Source organism: Macaca nemestrina, chromosome 16, assembly GCF_043159975.1.
Source record: "Macaca nemestrina isolate mMacNem1 chromosome 16, mMacNem.hap1, whole genome shotgun sequence".
NCBI lineage: Eukaryota > Metazoa > Chordata > Mammalia > Primates > Cercopithecidae > Macaca > Macaca nemestrina.
This window is the reverse complement of record NC_092140.1, coordinates 42,075,026-42,100,663: the sequence shown is the minus strand read 5'-3', so window position 1 is coordinate 42,100,663 and position 25,638 is coordinate 42,075,026. Positions and strand designations below refer to the sequence as shown.

Here is a 25,638-nt window from a genome sequence, read left to right as displayed (position 1 = left end):
AAATTTGCTGAAAATAGATTAAGCATCCTACAAAAGCTTAGATATATGAAAATGAGTAAGAAGGATGTGGGAATTATTTCTCCATTATGGGGGAAGCTGAATTACATAACATCTCAAGTCTAAGTTGCTTGATGTTCTATGAATACTAAACAGAAAAAGTATATGGGCATCACTGACACATAAGAAATTAATACAGGTACAGTTTGTAATTATTTAATATATCTCTGCAGATATTTAGGGAGTTAGAGAGAGAAGGGGGAATTGTGCATATATCCACACAACTGGGAATTTTAATTAGAATTATTATTGTCTAAAGAGTATATGTAAATTTCCTCCTCAAAATAATCTTGATTATACTCAATACAACCAGCCATAGAAAGTCTAAGTTTAGTACTTTAGCAGACCAGACTCTTTCATGGACACTTGCATGTAAAGCAAATAACAATGCCATAGTGGGAAAGTCTTCATCTATCTAGTTTTCTTTTCCTCAGTGCCTTTAATTCTTTCAACCGTAAATTCTCAATTATTTTATTTTATTTTTTCTACTTGGTTCTATTGTGTTTGAGAGTTTAGTTTGAGTTGCTTCACTTTTCCATAGTCTGAGATTCACGTGGGTTTGGGTTAATCAGAGGTCTAACACAGGTATCGACAAGCTTTTTTGGTAAAAGGCTAAATAGCAAGTATTTTAATCCACTCTGTCTTTGTACGTGAAAATAGCCATAGACATTACATAACTTTAGATGTGGCTGTATCCCCAGAAAAACTTTATTTACCAACACTACATTTTGAATTTCATATAATTCTCATGTGTCATGAAATATTTTTCTTTCTATTTTTTTCCAACCACTTAAAAATGCAAAACCATTCTTAACTCACAGGTCATAAAAACCAGCAGCAGAATAGATTTCACCCAACATTGGAAGCTTGGGGATTCAGACCCTGCTCCATTTAATGTCCTGGCATTGAAGATATGTTATGGAAAAAAATTTTGGAGCTCCTTCACTTCATAGAAACAGCTAAACAAAGAATACTTTAAAATATGTAACTCCGAAAGCTATATTTTTGCTTCTCTTTGTCCTACAAATTCTTATTGCCATTTGCATTTAGGTTCAGTTTTAAGTCTTGTCATTACTCTCAAAAAATGTAAACGGTATATTCCAACTTTTAGAACATCTCTCAAAGTTCTATTTTCTCTTTAAAGGCTATTTCTCCAGTTGCTTTATAATTCCGAGATATGGGCTCAATCTTCTTTGATATTTAACACTTCACTTGCAACAGACCTTCACACTTATTAATAGAATCTTCCCAGGCAAACCAATGTGTAGTCCCTATTCTAGTTACCCACATGTGTCCAATGCTGTTACAGGGGATGTAAGAGTCTACCATTTTATTTGAGGAAAATAAAAACTTCCCCAAAACTAAACTTAATTAACATCTATTAAGTGAGTTTACTAAACTCTGCCTGAACTACACAGTCAACCAATATATATATTTAGACAGATTGATTTGTTAACTTGTTCTCTCTAATACTTAGAACTTCTTAGAGGACCTATTCCTCACGCTTATTCTCTGAGGACACTCACTTGATTTTTATCAGGTTATGTGGATGCCTTTAAGCATCTAAAACTGTTAGAATCATCTCCTGCCTTTCTTAAAATGTGTTTACTTTCAGTAATCTTTACCTGTCACCATCAAACTTGAAGCTATGCGAATGGCCTGTCTCACAAAATAAGGGTGCCATGATAAAAATGGGCCTTTCCGCCCTTCCACAACAGCCAACTGAATTTCACTTTGATGTTGGCAATAAAAACTATCAGATTTTACTTTCTATAATCATTCTTAATTACAGCCATTGTTCCCTATTTGGCTGCTACTATTACCATTTACATCAACACATTCAAAATCCACAACTCCCTTTAATCCGCATGTAACCAAGTTTCTGAAAAGATTTGCAACAAGAGACGAAGTGAGATATCTCTATGACTTAGTAGGCGTTGGCACATGTTTCAAAACATAAAGCGACCTCGTTTTCTTCTCTTTTTGTGTATTTTCTTCCTTTCTTCATATACCCCCCTCCTTTCCATTCCTAAACTTAATCTAAGAAAACACAGGAATGTTTCTGACTTCCCAATCATTGAGTCCCAAATTATTTTCTATAGACTTCTCCCAGAGGAAACTCAACTTCTTCCTCCTGCTTATCGAAACTTTGACAACCAAGGATTTATTAAAAGGAGTTCCCCCAAGTATTCTAATTAGCAAGTAGCAAACTATTTTTAAAAATATATGTATATTGCAAAATAAAATAAATCAAATATCCTGATATAAATAAAGGCTTTTGGATGCAGGAATATGTAAGCCATTCCTCATGCAAATATTAGCTACAGGTCATAACTTAGACACCCATTATGACTTTAAACTGCTAAAATCTGCTCTTCTATTATATGTTTGCCTTATTTATTAATGTAAATCTTACCTAAATGAGAGATTTTAAATAGTTACCAGTTTTGAAAGTAAAAATTACATAATTAATATTATGAGATGATTATAGTAATCACAACCAGATATTTTTAATGAGAATAATCACATTGTATAAATTAATACTTAGTACCCTGTAACGTTTGCTTAAAGTAGCCATTGAGTACAATGATGAGTAGACTTAAATGGATTTTTCCCTCAGCCAAAGTCCTCTTCTAGATAACTTTAATGAGCGAGGCAATCAGAGTGCTTAATTCTCAATAATACCTATTACCAAATATCATCATAAATCAAACAATACAGTGGTATCTTGCTTATTGAATAATCTGGTAACAATTTCCCTCTTACAGAAGAGTTTTCAAAGGTCTTTTTTTTTTTTTTTTTTTTTTTAAATCAGTTCCTTGGCTGAGATCAATGTGGCACTCACTGGCGTTCTCTCAGGTGGCGATCTTTGAGTAGTTGATCCGGGTCTTCTGTGAGACTTTGGGTTATTTTTCCTCTGGTATTGATACTACAGAAACTGCTCAAAGCATCTGGGACATATCTTTGTTTTTAGAGCCTTTAACATGAGAAAAATTCCTATTTGCATATTACTCAACATTGTATGTAAGTAGTAACAGGGCCTTTTATATAAGATGTGCTCCAGAGGCTACCCTAAAATTTAAGTGTATTGTATTCAGAAAAATGGGATAATTGTAATGTCAAATAATGATCATGAAGCATAAAATATCTTTTACTTAGTTTAAAAATCAATAATCTATTCTTAATTTTTTGTTATTTCTTACTCCTTGGCCAATCAGACAATGCACTTAAAATAATTTGATTTAAGTACACATTTTAAAATAATATAAAGGAAAAAGATTATATATACATATATATATATATAAAAACTCATACAATTCACACACATACACACACAGATACACACGGATAGAGGAGACAGAATTGTGTATATATGCACATATGAAGTTTATATAACAATAATGTTACCTTCAATTTAGTGTATTTTTGAATGTGTGGAAACTTCCAATTTTATTACTTCATTTAGTTTTTACAAAATAATCCACACTAGATTATGCCTTTATTAGATATTTACTAGAATCAGGAAGATTGAATTACATGTCTAAGGTGACAGAGCTAGAAAGTGGCAGAATTTATCCCTTCTGGTCTTCTGATTCTCCTCACATAAATGCTCATAACACCACACACACATACACACAACTACCCATGTAAGAACACAGACAATTTGAACTATAACATTTAATGTCCTATGTTTTTCTCTATCTTAATAGATATATAGAGAATTTAAAGCAACCCTAGCCTGCCTAAGTAAGTAGTGTGCCCCTGGGGCCACTTGCTACTCTTTAAATAATCTATTTACTATCACTTAGCTTTTTAGAGTTCAAATGTACTTATGGAATAAGAAAAATGGATTAATAGATGGTGGCTTAAGATGAACATGCCAAAATAATTGTATAAAAAAAGAATTACCTTAATAACTGATGTCTCCACTCTGGATGGGGGACTCTGAACTTGTGCTGCTGCCGCCATATTTGCAATGGTGCTGAGGTGGTTCATCTGGCTCATTGCCATGGTGACAGACGCTGGAGGTAGGCTGACAGGAATTAGAGGGTGTGGCATCATCATAAAAGGAAGTTCCAGTCCTATAAAAAATGCACATATATCATCATTGCTCTGGAGGGCATAAATCATTAAAAATTGAAACATTCAAAAGTTTTCTAATAATGATAGTCAAAGAAAAAATATTTTTCCTCTTCTTATGCAAAAATTTCACTCACTACTCAGAGAAACTAGGCTTATAGCTATTTGGTTCGGTCCCATGGTTTTTCATTTCCTAACTTTTCCTGTGTTTAATACAAATGGTCAATTCTTTGCTATATTATTCCTGTAATCTGTCTGAATCTTGCTTAAAATACTAGGGTGTTTTTTAACTTATCCCAATTAGTTATGTAAATATAGTATATCTCTGTATTATGTCTTATTTTGCCAACTGATAATTACAATTTTTAAAACTACGATTTTTTAATGCTAAAAAATGCCATCGTACCATTTGGCAGAAGGTGGCTCTGCTGAAGATGGTTGAGAGGATGACTAAGTGGAAGGCTACGTGCTCCAGGCAAGCGGGGCTGGGTTACAGAGGCCTGAGGTCCCTGGGATGGGGAAGAGGGCAGTGTTTCCTTATCCCAGGAACCATCACTGCTGCCTGTGGGGAATGAATATAAATTACTTGGATATAATATTATTCCAAATCTTAAAACGACTAATTTAAAATGACGTTTTAAAAAATATATCACATTTGGAGTTGGAAAACTGATTTCTAGGGAAATAAGCTGAGGTAAGTAAATTTCCCCTAAGCTGCACATTCTTTTTGATTTTCTGTTTCTTATATAGGATCTCAAAATTTTAAAAAATAGTATTTCTGCAACATTTAACCTAGTGGTGGAGTCTAATACTGTGTTGGCTATCCAGCTTAATATTAAATTGTCTCTATTACATTAACTAGATAATTAATTACTCCTTGGAATTGAAACACACTAATATTTATAGAATGCAAAGTTATCCTTGTAGTAAATGACATCCTAGGCATCAAATAAAGTGCCTAACTTCGTTACACAGCAAATCCTAAAAATGGAGCCATTAAATGTCCAGCTTGGTTAGACATTGTACAGAGAACACAAAAGATCACTTTATAGAATATAATGCCAAAGCAAAAATTAAATATGCATGCATGTTTGTATGAATAAATACATCACTTGTTTTCAATAAAGAGAAATATACATTTATGTCTCCATGTCAATGTCACTCAACTGAGGACCTGCATTTCAATATTGGTGGCAATTCCTTGGATTTTAAAAGTTCACGAAATACCTTATTAGAATACTCCTTGGAAGGTGTTTATAAATCATTTCAATTTCAATGTGCTCTCAAATTAAATTAATTCAATATTAATTTATTCCTTAACTGAATCTGTTGAAAATACAAACTATCCACTTAGAGGAAATTTCAGTAATATCTCTATTAGCTCATGACTTTTTTATTTCTTAAAAAAAGAAACCATATTTTCATATAATATGCATAGAAACAGCAGAGTTGGTAAAACTCCAATTTGATGCTTTAACTCTGCTAAAAGCCTCATTGTAAAATCTCTATGACATAGTTCTTAATGAAGAATACTTAGTTACTGCCATGATTTTTTCCCATTTACTTCATGAAGACAGTTAAGGTTCAATATAAATTCAAACTCATTAGCTCAATACTGTCTGGATCTTAGAGTAAATTGTTCAGAAGTGGGTAATGAAAACTCAATTCAAATTCTTCAGCAATCAAACAAAGCAATTTTATTAAACAATGAAAAGAATCAATTAAAATGGATATCTTTATTATCTTTATTATTTTACAAGAAACCATGACAGCTTTTGGTTTTAAAAAAGTTTATAGCTTTATGCAGAAACGACTCACATAAATGAAATTTCTCCAGCTTGCTCCTACACTGTGATATAAAAGTTCTTTTCATATTCACAAATTTATACACCTTATTTCTGTTCTCATAACTTTTTTGACACTTATTCTAAGGTACTAGTCAAACATGCAAGAACTATAAATAGATGAATTTTTCAAATGTATGCTATCAAGAGATTATTATTATAAAACATTGTAAACATCTTCTCTTTACATTGCCTTTATCAAAGTACATGCAATTTTTTATTGCAGGCTTAATTCCCAAAATCTGTGGGATTTGATTTGGTCAAATGTTATGATTCAGCATTGATTTTACCTTGTATGTTATCAGTTAAAACTGACTATCGGGATATAGAAATCATGCTTTGGAATAAATACTATTTTAATATAAAAATTGTGCTGGAAAGTAAGAAATAATAAGTAATTTTCTCTATATTTTATACTTCATTTAAATTTTCAACAAATGTAACCATTACATATTCATAGTATATTGCATATTTGAGGATACTTAACTAAAATATGGAGTGGAAAAATAGACATTCATTATTTTGGATTCAGTTTGAGCTCCATTTACACCTATAATCTACTTTTGTTTTTCTGTTCACTTAAACTAATGTCCTCTTTTATTGAAGTCCTTATTGCCAGGATAAATAAATAAATGGGAAATAGTTATTTCTGCAAATATATTTAAATTTCACTCATATCAGTAGAGATGCACAATAACTCTATTTTTCACATTATTAAGGTGTAAAATATTATCTTAACATTCTGATTAAATCACTCTGAAAACAAACTACAGACAAAACACTATTCATTTTCACATCTGTTTTTGCATCACAGATATCAGTCCCTTGTGCACAGGTAAATATCAAGCATTCATATATGAATTTTCTCTAGTAAGTTTCTAATGCTATATTAGATTTTAGCGATACATAGAATGCTTCTAGCCATCTCCGCCAATCATCATTTGTTAAATACTCATGATGTTAGCTCATTTGGGTAATAAATAGAGCAAACAATTAAGAAACTAAGTCTGATGAAAAATATACAATATATAACCAAGTCAGCTGTAAGTGATTTTTGCATTATTTATAACATCCTTTTCCTCTATTAGCATGAATAAATAAGAATTGAAAATAGGCCACTTCAGAACAAGACATGCCCATAGTTATTAAGTGCATATTTCACAATTTTGTTTTAAGCCAACATATAGCACGGTATAAACCAGCATATATGTACTATGCTTACACACAAAATATATATATACACACATAAATACCTTTAAAATTCATATTTACTATTAAGACTGCAAGAAACAGCAGCAGATTCGATATATAAGAAACTTCTAATATTCGGCAGGGGAAGACAGAAACAGAAAAAACTGACTTACTGGTATTACAAATATACTAATACCTACATATTTAAATATATGGAATTTATATATAAAGAGTGACTGTGTGTGTTTAGTTTTTCTTTTGTGTAAAAGATGGGACAAGCAAGGTTATTTCAAGATTTAGTGTAACTGAAATTCAAATCTGTAAGGACTAGGTGTGGGAGGTCCTCTCCCCTCTTAGTCCCTCCCCATTCCAACGTTAAAACAAAGCTTTTGAAAAATAAGTTTGATGTAATGTCTTAGTCTTCATGGACTCAGACTATTTCCCTTGGCTTACCCTCACTTGATATTTTTACTGCATTTTGTGATACATATTTTATGATGGACCAGGTTTGAAATGCAGAAATATATCCTTAAATTGTGATAGCCTACTCTAAGGGTACCAGATTACTGAATAGTCAGAAACGATGAGTTAAAAATATAAAATGGTTTTCGTTTTCCTCTAATTACTGCCTTCAAAAAAGCTTTGTCAAGGTTCCCTATTCTATCCCTTAAGAGCCTTGAGCAGATTTTGAGTATAATAAATCCATTCTAGGCCGGGCGTGGTGGCTCATGCCTCCAATCCCAGCACTTTGTGAGGCCGAGGGGGACGGATCACAAGGTCAGGAGATCGAGACCATCCTGGCTAACACAGTGAAACTCCGTTTCTACTAAAAATACAAAAAATTGGACGGACGTAGTGGCGGAAGTCTGTAGTCCCAGTTACTCGGGGGGCTGAGGCAGCAGAATGGCGTGAACCCGGGAGGCGGAGCTTGCAGTGAGCTGAGATCGCGCCACTGCACTCCAGCCTGGGCGATAGAGCGAGACTCCGTCTCAAAAATAAATAAACAAACACATAAATAAATAAATAAATAAATAAATCCATTCTAGTTAACTGTCATCGCTGCTTCCCCATCCCCATTAGCATTAGCCATTTCTAGAGTCTAGGTATCTGGAAGACAGAGGCTTGCTCAGCTTTTCAACCATCCTGTCTTCCTCCTCTCTTTCTTCTGGGTAGTAGGATAAACGTCTCTGCTTAAATGGTTCCTGCTTAAATTTCCCCTGCACTGCAACTTCTGTGGCTACGCCTTTAGGCAACTGACATCTTCCAAGTGGTAGAGGCCTAAATCTAAATATTTCCATGGTGGTAATGTCTGATCCTTTAAGGTAATCCTTACTGGGGAAACTGCTAACTGCACAAGTCCCTCACAGTAGAATTTCCTCCAGCTTCATGATCCTCTAAGCTCCCTAAACTCCCTAAACTGCCTCTTGATACTAAGGCCCTCCTCCTGGTGTAGGTCCTCTTGTTCTGATGTCCACTTTCTCCAGCCTGCTCCCTTCTCCTCAATTCTTTGCCACCACCTCCAACCCCTGCTCCCAATCAGCAGTTCACACTTAAGCAGAAATCCAGCTACCAAACGAGGTGGAAGCATCTGCAATCCTTGAGTAATTGTCTTGGAATTCTCCTCCCTTGACCTTCTCTGTGAGGAAGCATGCTCAAACAGGAATTATTAAACCACAGCCATACCTACAAGTTGCTGTCCTTTCAAAAGAATGACCTCTTCAAATCCCATCTTACAAATGAATGTTCGTAAATGAGTGTGGCCTATTCTTATAAAGGAAGAAGGTGGTTGTTCATGAAGTCTGGAGTGATAGTTAAGACAGCAATGCTGATTCAGTTGCTATTAATAAGTACCAATTGTTTTTTACTTTCTTGAAATGAGGAGTACCTGACACCTTTTTTTCTTGTTGGCGACCACAGGAAAAATTTTATTTAATATCCTGTTACATAAACATATGCAAGAAAATGGACTAGAAATATGGCTATATTATAAATCAAATTTTAGTAACTGGTTCTTGTAAATAAACTGAAATAAAGGGAAAGAATAAAGAGAAATAACGGGAAGCACAATTTTTAGGTAGGAAAGGGAATGAAAAATGTTTTGGAGAAAGATATTGTTAGTTTCTCTTTACTAAAAACACAGTAACAATTTTGAGTGTGTGTATGAGTAGCACCAATTATAGTCTTAGTCCAAATAATTACGTATATTCATGAATTTGTTCATTTCATTCCTAAATATATCCAATGAGAAACAGGTTCCCAAAGAGAAATCCACAGTATTTCTATGCATTTTAGATAGAAAACACATGAAGTAATCAAACACAAAACTAAAGTGATCTGTAAAATGTAAATGCCCTTTAAATTACCATGCATTAAAATAGTAAAAGTGTATTTAACTACTGTATTACTATCACTTACACCTAGGTGACATGTAACTATTTGTTAAGATTTTCCCACAGGCTGACCCTGATAAAGGAGGCAAATCTCAAAGGGACTAACGGTCACACCACTGCTTATTGTGTGACACTGATATATTGTGACGGGAACCTGACATTGTCAAGATTCGTTTACAATGAAAATGACGGCAAGAGCAGGCATTTACTCCATACCATTGGAGACCACTTAGAAAGATGTCAACTCCATCTTAACAATGAAAACAAAACTTCTAAATAAAAGTAAATACTAGTCACAGGTGCTACAGATGTTCAGCTGTTAGTTCAGAGGTAGGTGAGAGAATAAACAAGTTATTATCTTTCAGTGGATTAAGTTCACTCTATTAACAAAATGATATAAAATGTCAGCAGTAATGCTAGTATTTTGCATGAGTTGTGGAAACAGTCCTTTCATGAAAGTTATTGTAATATAGTCTTTAAATATTCTTTTGGATAACTATCTAATCCCAGTTGATCTACTCTAGGATATAAAAACACTGAAATCTCCTGATGCTTTGGTTTGACTTCATCACGCTAAAATGAGAAAAGAAGAAATCTTCTAGGGGTATAATTAATTAGGGAAACAGTTTAAAATGTTCCTGTTTTAAATGTAGTGGTTTTGCAAAGAAAATGCCACAAGTGCCTCCTAGCTGGTATTGCAAAATAATGTCCGCAGAGTAGGTCAGCACATGTATCATGTTTGATTTGGAGGTTCTGGAAAAAAAAAAAAAAAAAAAAAAGAACTGGCTGGCTTTCATGTAACCAATTCTGCTTGGCTTAATATTCTTACATCAAATTATTTTTTTCTTGAGAGAAAAATAATGTTGTTATAAATTCTAACTGCCCCATTACCTACAAATATATCATTTAGGAAAATATGTCACTTTCCCATAAATAATTAGATATTTTTTCTTTAGTTATCTATCACTCACTAAATCTTACCCTGTGTTACTTGGATGTCAGATATAGTTAATTAGGAATGTGAAACTCTAGACATACAAGGGGACTTTTGTCTTACCTGTGATTTTTTTTTTTTGAAAGCAGAGCTGTTTCGATATGTTTCATTTTACATGCATTGTTTATAACATAATACTGATGCTATTAGTGTTCTTGGAATCGTCAAAACTTTGTTAATTCTAAATTTCTTCACTTTCTTAAGATATTGCTATTGCCCTATATACTCCACAATGGTGCTGAAAGTAACAATAAGTGAAGTTGTACAAAGTACACACAAATTAATCGAAACTAGAACTGCTTATTTTTAAGTTTTGGCTGAATAATGTTTCCTATGGCCAATGATTGTTGAACTAAAGAAAATGGGAAACAAACCATAAAATCAAATCTGATATCCAAGTGACTAACGTAAGATGAAACGATACTTAACGAACAGGCAGACATTACTAAAAACAATGGCTTTTTTTATCCTGAGAAACTTTGGATAATTATGAAACACAAAAATAGCATTAGGAAACTTAAAATAGACAATGGTTTCAATTTTAAATAGCTTTCATTTTGGAACTCATAAAATTTATTAAAATAATTTCAATGTATAAGTAACAATTTTTCATGTATTTTTCCTTATGTCGTAGTAAATTTCAGAAAGTTTTGATGCAACTCAAACTAAAAGAAATAGGGTCAGAATTATAAAGATAAAAGGTAAAATATTATATGTGCAGGAGAGAGAGATAATTATATCAGAAGACACTGTTTTTTTGATGCTGTTGTTGTCTTTGGACTCATTAGCCCCATGCTCTAAGTGTTAACCAAGGAAAATAGATCCACATCCCAAAATAAAACAAACAAACGCAGACTCAGACTGGGTAAATAGTTATATAGATTTTTGTATAAGAAAAAAATTAGTAGCCAGATTGATTTGTATTGACTACATATTTGGGTGTCTTGTAAATACAGACTATAAGCTGATTTTAAGCAAGAGCCAAATGTTTCTAGTCAGTGGAAATGAGACTGAAAAAAATTGGTTAATTTCTACAACTTAAGTATAATTTGGTTACAGATAAAGGACAATGTAGAAATGACCACACAAGGTATGTACACACTTTGCTATCTAAAACTTATTCATACAGTTCTTCAAAATAAAGCAGTTTGGTATAAAGTATCTGTGTTAATTTTGTTTTACATCTTTTAGCCTTTCTTATTGCCAATGTTAATGAATTTCTACTTTTTCTAACTTTACTTCATCAAATTATTCTTCTATTAGGCAAACCAATGAAATAGAAATTCTTTTTCTAAGGATATTGTAATTTCCCTATAGATTTATAATCACATTCAATAAAATGGTGAGTTATATTTTATATATTGTTAGTGGAGTAATCAATGTCAAGGTATATATTATTAATATTTTTATGCTCATATACAAATGTTGCCCATGGCAAGTTAAAATAAGTTTTAATTTTCATGATTTTATACAATACCATCAGTTTTCAATTATTTGTGTTGAAATTTAAAGCTTTTCTTCCCACTTGAGGAAAATTGCTATTGAATTTTCCAAAAAGTATAAAACCTTCATAAGTGAGATGGTATGCTTTGGCAATTGTTTTGATATTTCTCATATGTATGGATTTAAGTATTAATTTGTCTCCTTCCTAAACCTGGTTAGCCTCAAAGAAGGACATCACCAGTGAGTTTTATAAGCCAGGAACCCAGGAATCCATTTTATCTTCTCATCTCTTCCTGTGCACCATCAGCGCCCAACTCCTTTTTCATGTCCTACTGATTTCATCTCTATTATTTATCACTATTTTGTCTGTTTTTACCTCAAGTACTGTAATCAAACTTAGGACCACCACTTTTAATTACAAATCTTACATTGTCACTCCCCTGCTTAGAGGTCTTCATTTTCTTCCAATTGTTTTTAAGAAAAATATTTTAAAATTTTGTCTTAATGTAAGTTCCACGTGGTCAAGCCTGTGTCTTTTTTTTTTTCTTCTCATCATTGTATCTGTAGAAATAAATAAGGCAAGACTAACTCTCAATCAGTTCTTTAGCTGAGAGCTTCAGATCCAGACCAATTCTCACATTTATATCTGGTAAATATCATTGTGGCAATAAAAGTATTCAGATAGAGCCGTTGTTATGGAGCAGCTTATGATATGCAGGAGAGGCACATGCACATATAATAACATGTATTTGCCTAATTATTACTTTTTTTTTTTTTTTAAATACAGAATCTCACTCTGTCGCTCAAGCTGGAGAGCAGTGGTGTAATCTTGGCCACTCCGCCTACCGAGTTCAAGTGATTGTTCTGCCCCAGCCTCCGGAGTAGCTGAGGCTACAGCACACGCCACCATGTCCAGCTAATTTTTGTATTTTAGTAGAGACGAGGTTTCACAATGCCAGGCTGATCTCAAAGTCCTGACTTCGTGATCTGCCCTCCTCGCCCTCCCAAAGTGCTGGGATTACGGGCATGAGCCACTGCGCCCGGCCCTAATTATTATTCTTAACTGTAATTAAAGATAGAGAAGATAAAGAATTGGTAATATGTTTAACGTTTTGGAAATAAGCTTGATGGAACTTAGTAACCACTTAGATACGAATGGAGATGAAGTGAGTAAAATATGAAAGATGAATTCAGCATCTAGATTAACAATTGTTGTACAGTGGCACAATTAAGGAGGCGATGATGATAATAGTATCTAGTATATATCATGTACTTAGGAAGTGTTGGCATTTTGTTAACTTTTATGTGCATTATCCTAATTCTGAATTCACAATCCAAGCTTTTTATCACCCTTATAAAGAAGATCAGATTTTACAATGAATCAAATTCAGTTCAATATTGTACTGGTTGAATATGAGATGTTTCGGTAATAGTCATGCAGAGATTGACAACAGGTAATTATAAATATGGGACTGAAATTTGGAAGAAAAGGAGATGCCTAATGAGGAAGATTTGGAAGTCATTAATTTCTACATAGTAGATTAAGCCATGATGCTTTAAGTGGGTATGGAAAGAATAAAGGTATTGCTACCAAAAATGTATTTCTACTACAAACCGTAGAATAAGTCTCAAATAAACCACATTGCATAGTGTTTTAATCCTGAAGAGCTGAGCAAGAATAAACAAATACTGGTATGTGACTCCTATAGTTTAATACAAATTACACAGATTATAACAAATTCTTAGCATAAATGGTTGTATTAATGCATTTTTATAATATTCAAGTCTCTCCACTTACTTCTAAGCTAAAATATTCTTTTAAATAAGATAATCAACATGAATACATGAATGCCTGACATATCTTAGGCTCTCAATTAATAATGAATGAATGCACATTATGATTGAATTTAAAGATTTAACAATCCTAACTACTATTTAAGGTAGACAGCCTAAAGAAAGATAAAACCAAAAAGACACAACTAAGAATAATTTCAAAATGTGCCATTAGTCCAACTTGTAATATGATAATCAGGATATCCAGTAATTACAAAGTTCATCTTAAAAACATTATGGAGGTGGCTGCCTTTAAATTGAGGTACTGCATATAACAGAAAAGAATTCAACACATTTGAAGGACCACTGAAATAATATTATATTATAGTGTAGATTACATGCAGATGGCAGACTTGTTGAAAGCTACTGTTTATATGAAACCAAATCATTCTGACCATAGCTTCTATTATACATAGTGAAGACATTCTATTCAAAGCACTTTTCATCAGTTTTTCATGGGCATTCAGTGGAGGAGGTTTTCAAGGTCAAAAGGACCAATAAAATTTTGGCTGCTGGCAATGGGAAGAATAATTCAGATCAGCAGCAATATGGATAATTTTATTTTTACCTTTATACTCCAATTTGGGGAAAATATAAGCACTCATTTTTATCCCAAGAATAAATGGTTATAAAACTCTTCTGTAGATTGCCGTGACAATGAGAGTTAGAACAAGAAAGAGGGTTTAAAACTATGTTTCTAAATAGGGATTTATTTTCTCAAAATATCAATCTTCATAGGTAAATATAAAGTAAAATTTAAACATTTTTATTCTTTTTATTTTAAAAGTTATCTAACTTAATTATTGTAACCATAATGTGACCAATGAAGAATATAAGGGGTATGAACCTATGTAAAGTTACACAATGTCAGACTCAAGTGCTAAACACCGGTTTCAATTTAGAAAGATAACAACTCAGAATGGCATTTAGCTAAATCAATCACATTCATTTTTGTTTCTTTTTCCCAATAACTTTTCCCAATATCAATATTAAGAAGGTACATCCCTTGTAAAAAACAAATAATGAATAATGAAATATGGTGTATTTTCTAAAACGGTCAAAGAAATAGGATTTTTTAAAATTCCCAACTTACAAAAATTACGTGTATTCAAATTATCATTATCTAGAAATAATAGTAATAAAGCTACTGAATTTTGAATGCTTTCAGTGTTAGAGAAATCCACCTATTAAAAATAATTATCTCCATGGTCAGGCACAGTGGTTCACATCTGCAATCCCAGCACTTTGGGAGGCTGAGGTGGACAGATCACCTGAACTCAGGAGTTCAAGCCCAGCCCGGGCAACATGGGGAAACCCTATCTCTACGAAAAATACAAAAATCAGCCAGACATGGTGGCGCACATCCGTAGTCCCACCTACTCAGGAGGCTGACGCAGGAGGGTTGCTTGAGCCTGGGAGGCAGAGGTTTCAGGGCTGCAGTGAGCCATGACCATCCCACTGCATTCCAGCCTGGGTGACTGAGCAAGACCCTGTCTCAAATAATTATAAGAATCATCATCATCTTGGGGGTCCGTACTTAACAATAAATCGTTACCTGATTCTAAAAGATATTCTCCATTGTAAAATACTTACTATAATCTGTTATTTACCTTGTAATCCCAAACTGTCTTAAATAATTTTAATATTTCCTCCAGTGTTAAAGTATTGCACCTTTCCTACTTTTTGCCTGTTCTACCACACACATTCTCTCCCATCAATACATCAGAGAATATTAAGATTATCATATACTGATGCTCTCATTTAGATAAGCCTGGCCTAAGACGAGGTCGCCTGGGTAAGTGCACCTTGTTAAACTTGCAACAAATGTTGCTCTTAATTAAAATAATTTATATGGAACAACTACTTAAGACTTCAGCTACTAGATTAAAACAAAATTTTTCAAAACAAGTTAAATACCTAGGAACTTTCTTTGGTTAAAATGATCTGTGTAAAAACTGTTTTCTTCTTTGATTTTGAAATTTCGCTCTGCGAGCTTCCTACGAAGAGTTGCTTTTCAGAAAGAAATATCTGGACTTTATGCTTTAGTGTAAGTATCCTTAAATCATTTCACAAGAAACATAATTGTGTTATGGACATACCAATAAACAATAATGCAAAGATGGCTTATCTTTTAATACTTGTGTGTGCAAATTACTATGATGGGTGTTTTAAATATATTTATCTATTTCAAATCTAACTCACAAAAGTATTAAGACTTTAAGAATAGAACATGGCTTAACTTTTGAACTGTGTCAAATCTCTACTGAACTGTAAAAACATTTTTTGAAAATCGTTTAATTATGTGCATTTATTCTAGTTAATATTAATATAATTTTAAATTTTAGATGATAAATAAGAAGGCTTTGAAAAACAATTTGTGTTCTTATTCATTTCAAAATTAAGTTACCACTGCATATTGGAAATCTAAGGGAGGCAAGCCAACAGAAACGATCAGACTAAGATTATTATGCAGTCATATGAACTAGCAAACAAAGAAATAGAGCAGAAAACATAATTTTTTAAAATATATCCAGAATGTTATAGTGTACAGGCCAAGGAGCAATAAATTGCATGTAAACTTTGTAATACAACCTACAATTTATTTTTCTGTGTGTATTTGAATCATAGAATATTAGAGAACAAAATAGACATTGAAATCATTTGTTCATTCATTTTTTTAGCATATATTGAACATCTGTTTTGTGCCAGGTACTGTGGTAAGCACTGGGGAGATAGCAATGGACAAAGCAGATAAAACTTTATATCCTCATGGAGCTTATATTCAAACTACAAGGAGGTTGAAAAAATAATAAGCAAATAAATAAAGTAATATGATATACCAACTATGGAAGGATGAAAAAGAATTTTCTCATGTGCATGTGTCTGTCTGAGCACATGTAAGCATGTGTGTTGGAAAAAAATATATTTTAAAATGATGCAATAAGGTGAGACTTTGCTGAGGATGGCACCATAAAGTCTAATACCCTCATTTTACAGCAAAGGAAGCTGAGGTTCAGAGTTATTAAATTAAGTCCTTAAGGTCGCACAGCCTTTTGGAAAAAGAGCTGAATTTAGAAGATGTTTGCATGACTTCTGGCCCCATGCCTTCTCCATGGCATAACAGAGCACAGCCAGTTCAGAGAATTGCCTGGGCCACGCAGTGAGGCGAAGACATACATAAATGGTGCGTCTGGATGACAACTGGGTAGCTCAATTGACTCGAGGAGAGAACACATATTAGGAAAGCCTGAGAAGTCAGAAGGAATTAGGTAGGCTAGAACCAGATTATGAAAGTTCTCAGATGTCAGGATGATGAGTTTGGTCATCATCTTAGGCAGAGGAGAGATATGATTAAAGTGATGTATCAGATAGTCAGAAGGAGGAGAAGGAACTCATCATCAGGAATAATCATCCTGAGTTCTGTCATCCACCACATTGACATTGATATGACCAGGGCAGGATTCCTGAATCTCATATTTCATGCCACTGGAAAATTGATAAAATAGAAAAAAACCTCTTGTGTTCTTTATCATTAGAGTTTTCTAAGAAGATGACTGAAGAACAAATTGGTTTTCAGAGCCAGTCATGACAAAACAATTATGTTGGGTGAGGACAAGTGGTTACTGCATACTCTACTCCATATCTAAACCTACTGGCTGTAGTTCCTTTTATACAGAAGTTAATTTTTTTTTTAATTTAAGAAAAAACTATCTGTATCATGTTTGGAAGGCTTCACATACAGAGATATAATTTATCTTTTCTTGACAGAGGGTACCAGCTTACCAATTACTGAGTCAACAACGTGGAGATCTTATTAGAAAAGCAAGAGGATACTTGGTAGATTCAGGGTTAACAGACAGCTTTTAGACCCTCCCTGAGTGACATAGTTGGAGATGCTAAAAAGGGAATACTACTCCCAAATTCAAGATTAAATAGTAAGGTTTATGAAATGTAACAAGGTTGCTTCAATCTTTTTAAAGAAAAATTAAATCTGGAGAATATGCTTTAATACTGCAATTTCTATTTGGTGCAAAGTGTATATTACATGGCACTTCAAATAACTGTTATCAAACAGAATATTTTACACATCAGCAAACAGGAAAACGGTGTGTAATACCCTGACATTGAAAAATATGCACCAGTAAAATAAACATTCTAGACTTACTATTCATTTTTCTCACTATTTATTACTATTCTTCACTATTCACAATTCTTATATTCACCAGCATTCTTTAATACTGACCTCTCAAAAATGATAATATATAATATATCATGTAGGCAATAATTTCCAAAAGATATCACAAAAATTTATATCTAATACTATAGGGAATTGCACACCTAAAAATGTATACATGCAGAAAGTACTTATTATCTTCAGCCTGAAAAAATCAAATAGCATGATGAGCCTTCATTCTGCCCGGGAGGAGTTTTCTCTTCCTCATCAAAGCCATCAATTAATCATGTTATTTTAGGTTTCTCACATGTAAAATAATACCCAATGTGATTATTTTCATTTGTGTGAGTTGTCCCTTCACATTATATCACTTACTTTAATGATTTTTGTTTTCATAGCCCAAAGTTTTTTGGTTAAATTTCTATTTTTATCTGCAAAGCTTAAAACCTGATACAATTTAACATGTTAAAATAGTTTCAAGCAGCTTACTGTGCGTAGTAGACTGCTTTCAAAAATTCAAAAAAGCCCCAAGAGCAAATGTCATTTCTTTCATAGTTACAAAATGCAAACTCCAAGTGTTTTATCCTAATGAATAAATGAGTTTGTCCTTTATGTATAAAATATAGTTTGTGTTTGTTGCACAAGTTTTTAATAATAGATGAATTTTAGGTTTGCTCCAACGTATTCAATAAAGTGTGATTAATTTGGTTTTTCAAAAATGCAAACTAGACATTACTATATTACATTGCAAAATGCACAGCTTGCAACATTATTGTCTCAGTGGGATCTTAAATTGAATTGTAAAATGTGTCTTATTTCCAGTTTGATTTATGTAACAGATAGCAGTGGATAATGCCCCTTTTGAAGTTTCACTGCTTTGTGTGAACAAACAACGGAAAACTAAAATTCATGATATAGTTTGTTAAAACCTCAAACAAACTTATGCGTTATATAATATTTGACTAAAATAAAAACATGATGGACTTGGAATACCACATCTTCAGTGAAACAACTTTTTGAAGTTTTTTATTATGATGGATTATACAACACATTTTGACATTTTCTGTGATTTTTTTATGATATTTCAAGTAATTACCAAATCATGTTTTTCTCTAAAAAAGCTTTCCTGTGCCCTGAGAATTAATCTATGATACCATTTAACTTGGCTTTTTGAAGTAAATATCACCAGATAAAAGCCAGCTGGATCTGAATAATAGGATACTTGAATGAATGTATTAGTGTTTGAAAAAGAGAGTACAAATCTTCTAAAAAGATTAATTTCCATAAAAAAGATAGCTCCCAGATCTACAAAAGAATAAATTCAAAAACATAATAAACTCTCAGAAAGAAAGGTAGATTAAAGTAAAAGCTGCAGCACCTTGTTACTGCAGCTGTTGTGTAGCAATGATTCTGTATCAATTACATTTGGTTGGTCCTGCAGGGCTCTTCAAAGCTTTGAGTGAAAAGCCTGAATGTGGAATACATGTGACACCATAAGTAATAACTTTAGCGATTAATTTTGATGCAACACCATATTTATTCTGATCTTATTCTCAATATTTACAGTTTGAGAGAAGCTACAAAGGTTTAGATGGGAACGAATGAATCTACTAACAACGCTTTTTTTCCTCCTTCATTTATTAAAGATGTGGATATGAATTTTTCTTTGTCATGAAAATACTGCAGCTTTATCACAAGACATAGTTGCTGACATCATCATGTAAAAAGACTTCAGTTGGCCAATGGACTTTATTTTCAATATCCTGTTTCAAAATATGTCCTCTAAAAAGGCCAGGAATTCTGTTCACACAACTTCTCTACTTAAGTTTGTACAATTACTAATAAAAACAAAGTTTTATCACACATAAACTCCTCTGGGAGGAAAAAAGTACCCTTTCATTTAAAATAATTCTTCTGCTATTATTATCTTGAATACAAAACCAAAAGCAAATATGGAAATAACTTGATTTTTTAACTTTGATTAAATCCTTAAAAATGCAAATCTACCTAAAGCATTCACATAAGAATATCATATTAGACAATTTCAAATGCAATATAAAGTACAGTTAAAAAAGAAACAGACAAGGCCGGGCGCGGTGGCTCAAGCCTGTTAATCCCAGCACTTTGGGAGGCCGAGACGGGCGGATCACGAGGTCAGGAGATCGAGACCATCCTGGCTGACACGGTGAAACCCCGTCTCTACTTTAAAAAATACAAAAAACTAGCCGGGCGAGGTGGCGGCGCCTGTAGTCCCAGCTACTCGGGAGGCTGAGGCAGGAGAATGGCGTGAACCCGGGAGGCGGAGCTTGCAGTGAGCTGAGATCCGGCCACTGCACTCCAGCCTGGGCGGCAGAGCGAGACTCCGTCTCAAAAAAAAAAAAAAAAAAAAAAAAAGAAACAGACAAATGATAGTCTATTGTAATTCTGAAGTCATTTATTCAGAAACAATTTTTTGTAAAAAACAAAATACAAAACAATGAAAAAAAGTGAAATTACGGACCAATTCTAACAATAAAAACACTAATCAGTTAAATGAGATTAGTAAAACACTTTGTCAATCACATTTTGACAATAATTTTACTGTGTGAAGATAAATAAATGGCCATTTTGCTTTATTGTCCTCCCTTTCTTTAATTTTTTCTACAGTTATCTGCCAAAAGCAATCCATAAATGAAATGTAACCTAGTAACTGCAAATGTGTTTATTTAAATGGGGCAAGTTGTTTAAATATAGTGAGATGTTTAAATATTAAATCAATGTCCATCATAATAAAGATATAAATGACATATTACCATTATTAGTAAAATATCACTCCCTATCAATGCAATAGAGTTTATTAAAAAAAATAAAATAAAAAGGAAGGCTGCCTTCTCTGCACTCATATGAACCACTAAATGGTTATGACAATTTTTAATAGTAACTCAAGAATTTCTTGATCATACTTCTTCAAGAAAGCTGCTTTTAGTTAAAACATAAAAATGGTACTTACAAGGTTTCTGCAAACATAACTGCCATTCCATTAAGGAAATGGTGCAGCAAACAGTAAATAGTGGCCTCAAGGGAAATGTAAGTATTGATTTTATTACACTGTTGGTTGGTTTGTATTTGAAATTGTCAACTCTAATTTTGAACTATGCTTTAAGTATCCCTAAAACTGCTTAAGAAAAGGAGAAATATTAATTGAGAAATAGTGATAATTATTATTTTTGTAGTTTTAAATACCACAGAGATTATTTCTTTTCAGCTTTTGGTAGCCCATATTTTAAAAATATGAAATTTCATTTTGATAAACATAGTAAACAAATGACGATCTCATTTTCATTAAGTCAAATTATATACTCATTTTGTATGCTGTAAGTCAGTATTTTACTCTAGGAGTGAAGCTAATCAGTATTAAAAATGTGAACATGGTTACACAATTCCGTGACTCAGTTTGGGAATATAGCTTTCAATTCATTGATATTGACATTTTGGTTCACCTAAAAAGACCTGATATTAGTATAATACTAATTATAAATCTAGAAATTCCATCATACTGAAATAAACTTCAACCCCTAGCCTCATTAAGCATAAATCATCAAATACTGAAAAAAGAACAAAATTTGCTAACTTAATATAATTGATGTTTTATATTATCATCATTATCACTGATTTTCCTTTTTTACGTTTCAGTAAATGACAGCACATTTATGCTAAAAGTATAATTAATAACACAGATCATTTTCTTAAACCATGCCAGAGAGCAATTCTATTTAATATGGACATTTTCAACTATACCTACGCGGCTGTAAATATAGTCAGTGTTAAACTTCTACAATTAACTAAAAGAAGTGTTTATGCTATACATAAATCTTAGAAATGTCCTCTGTGGAAATCTAAAGAGGTGAAAATTAATACAAAGAAAATATTATGGCTGTTCTTCAGATTAAAAAATGTAAAGTATTCTTGGGTTCACAAGCCATACAGTGCACTATAAACATCTCCTATCAATAAGAAAACGAAAATCTGTTATATATACTCACAAAAAATCATTAATATAATTAAGCCAAGTCCCTATATCATGAATCTAAGAAGAGGATCAAAGGAAAACCATTCTCATGGTTTACCACAAAAGTCATACTTATATTGTGTTTTAATTTATTTGGAGAGTACACATATCTTAATAAAGTAAAGCCTTGCTTTGACAAGGTAGATGAGAATTCTTTGTATATAATATATATTCAATATGTGTTTACTGAACCAAATTTCTCAATTCCAAAGAATTAAAATTTGATGGATAAATATACAATCTGGCCTCACTGGTTGTACTGTAGGCTTGAATCTCAGATCTGCCATTTGTTATATAGTTTGAATGAAAGTTGTGAAGAGTACATTTTCATATTCATTTGGAATTAGCTATAGACTAGAAAGCCTTACACAGAAACGACCCTTACTAAATGTTTGTTGGATGAATGAAATGCATAAAAAAAGTTTAGTAAAGATTCCTGCTGGGACTGACATTCTAATTACAAGAATGGAGGAAAATAGGATATTATCTAACAATAATTTAAAAATCAACAGAGATTTTGAAAATAACTTTTCATTCATCTTCATTGTCAGCCTTCCTGAGAGCATCGTACTGCTTATAAAGTCATCTACAATTGCCCAGTTTTTCTCCTCTCTCTCTCTCTCTCTCTCTCTTTGAGATGGAGTCTGGCTCTGTCAACCAGGCGGGAGTGCAGTGGCGCAATCTCAGGCCACTGCAGCCTCTGCCTCCCGGGTTCAAGTGATTCTCCCTCCTCAGCCTTCCAAGTAGCTGGGATTACAGCCATGCGCCACCATTCCCAGCTAATTTTTGTATTTTTAGTAGAAATGATGTTTTGCCATGTTGGCCAGGCAGGTCTCAAACTCCTGATCACAAGTGATCCACCTGCCTTGGCCTCCCAACCTGCTGGGATTACAGGCATGAGCCACTGCGCCCGGCCTCAGTTTCCCACTTTTTCATTTGAAACTATTTTATTCTCCTTCACACTATTTCCACTGACTATAAGCGATTTTAAAGAAAACTCTAGAATAAAACTTACTGTAAATACATGAGGATTCTTAATATAGATTTTAAAAAATTGTGAGCTTCTTTATAATCCATAGATCTATAGCTCAGCAATTTTCAAACAACTTGGTTTCAGGACTTCTTTACATACATGGATTATAAATAGTTACCAAATTAGCAAGGAAAATGTTTTTTAAAAATCTTAAATACATATGCATGTATTTCAAAAAACATTAATAAGAAGCAAAACATTTCGTTTTACACTTTTGCAAAACTCTTTACTACATGGCTTGAAAGAAGTCACCCAGATTTTGACATCCACTTCTGCATTCACCCCATTGTGATGAAATGAGTCATGTAGCCTCTGAAAATCAACTGTATACTCATGAGGGAACGACAGTTTAAGAGAAGGAAATAATATCTTGGCGTCATTTTGAAATGAGATGTGACTTCTTGGGCTCCCTGGAAGTATTTTTGGAACCCTCCCTTCCATGGGACCTGGACCACACTTTAAGAAATACCGCAGTATCTGATGACATTTTAAGGTATTTGGAACAATCAGGTTATATTAATTTACTAAATCAAATACTGCCCTAGTATGACTTCAGAAAATAAGAACAAGATTATAAAAGTTACTCTAACATTTCTTACACAAAGCCATTGTAATACTGCCAGGCCAAACAACAGAATCCAAAAAAAGCTACTTCCAAAAAAAAAAAAGGAACTTTTTCTCTAGACTTAATTTTACCTCACAGGGAATAACTACTTATTATTCATTGTGAGGTAGCAACCAAAGTATGGCTATCTATATTACCTTTGCAGTCTTAAAAATTCTATGTATATAGCAACAATCAAAGAGAAGTGGCACATTATCAAATAGATTAGATGGTAAGTGTAAACAAAGCACCTGCTATATAAATGGCATGAGGAGGAGAAAGAAGTATTTTGAAAATTTTAAAAAGGAGAATTAGGAGCTGAGTGCCATGGCTTATGCCTGTAATCTCAATATTTTTGGAGGCCAAGGTGGGAGAATCACGTAAGCCCAGGAGTTCAAGACCAGTCTGGGCAATGCAGAGAGATCTAATCTCTACAAAAATAATTAAAACTACTAGCTGGGCATGGCGACATCCACCTGTCGTCCCAGCTACTTGAGGGGTTGTGGTGAGAGGATCATTTGAGTCCAGGAGGTCGAGGTTGGGTTGAGCCATAACCGTGCCACAGCTCTCTAGTCTGGGAGACACAGCAAGACTCTATCTCAAAAAAAAAAAAAAAAAAAAAAAAAAAAAAAGGAGAATTTACCATGCCAATTTGGAATTTATAATAACTCTAGAAAGGAAATTATGGCCATTTTTCACAAATATTATGATTTGAGAGAAGCAGATTTCAATACCGAAAAATAGCTAACACAGTATGAGTATTACAAGTAAAGGGGAATACAATTTGAAACTGTTATTAAAACTGATAAATTCTGGAAATCCAGGTAGAATATGACAATCTCAATTTTCACAAAAGAAAAAGCAATCTTCCTGCAATAGGTTCCTTAAATTTCTTAAAGGTAAAGATTTCATCTTCAGTCTTTGAATTGCCTAGACTTAACCCAGTATAGTCCAGAATAAGCATTCAGTAAACTGGCATTCCAAATAAGGGCAATATATCATAATTAACATTTATATAATGCTTTCAATTTTAGGAAAATATGAGAATGTGAAAGCACATGTAATTGTTAGGTAGCTGCCTTAGAGTTTGGATTTTGACACAAGGACAAAAATAGTGCATAAGAGCACCTCACCACAGAAAAATAGGAAGAATTAGAGAGTTTTAAATAGAATGCTAGATTGACTAAAGACAGGAATTGAGCTGGGACAATATAAAAGGCACTGGGGATTTATTTTTAATTTTATTATTTTTAAGTTAGCAGTTAACAAGGAAGAGAGGAACATCCTTTTATTGAAGATGGTATAAATTTTCAAACCAATGTTTTGTGACTGCTTGTCTTATAATCTGGAGATATTAATACACTCTGAAAATGATGTTGCAATTGTCTAGATTCTAGAAAGTTAATCAGATCTTTTATGTTCTAACATTTTATGATCATCTGAAAGCTTTTACAGACAATGGATCTAAATTATCTATTATATTAATGATTGAAAGAATAGATGCCAACCCATTTCCAGATGACTTAGCTAATATGTTTTAATTGGTAAATGAAAGCCACACATTCTGGGTAATCAATAATATTCCCAGTGGCATTTTTATTTCTATCAAAATTTCATTTCTAGTTTCCCAGATGTATTCAAAGCAAGCATGAAAATTTAATTTTTAGACTGCAAAATGTCAAATGAATGTTATCCATTTTAAAATTCAAGAAAATGCTGTTGAGTGGGAATATGTAGAAGAAAAAGAAAATAGCAAGATTATGTATGCTTTGAGCTAAAAGTATTCATAATCCTTAACTTAAGGGATTTTAAAGGTCAATAACAATTGAACATTCCCGTTTTTCATCATCATTTCCCATGAGGAAGTAAGTAAAATATCTTGAGTGACTATTAATAACTGTGAAGAAGAATGAAGAAGTGAAGTTTTGGTTCATATTGAATTTAACT

At 33.0% G+C, this 25,638-nt stretch overlaps 1 protein-coding gene across 5 annotated transcripts in view; it reads right to left on the bottom strand.

The window, feature by feature from the left end:
- The window catches only part of LOC105481766 (dachshund family transcription factor 1), a 510,299-nt gene that overhangs the window by 132,192 nt on the left and 352,469 nt on the right, over positions 1–25,638 (bottom strand). For 3 of the 5 annotated variants that reach the window (XM_071081253.1, XM_071081252.1, XM_011741507.3), the window contains 2 exons: positions 4,544–4,699; positions 3,967–4,139 (listed from right to left, as the gene is read on the bottom strand). In XM_071081253.1, the coding sequence (XP_070937354.1) occupies positions 3,967–4,139; positions 4,544–4,699 (329 nt within the window). The remainder of the gene's footprint in view (positions 1–3,966; positions 4,140–4,543; positions 4,700–25,638) is intronic. The other 2 variants (XM_071081254.1, XM_011741508.3) reach the window with 1 other exon arrangement.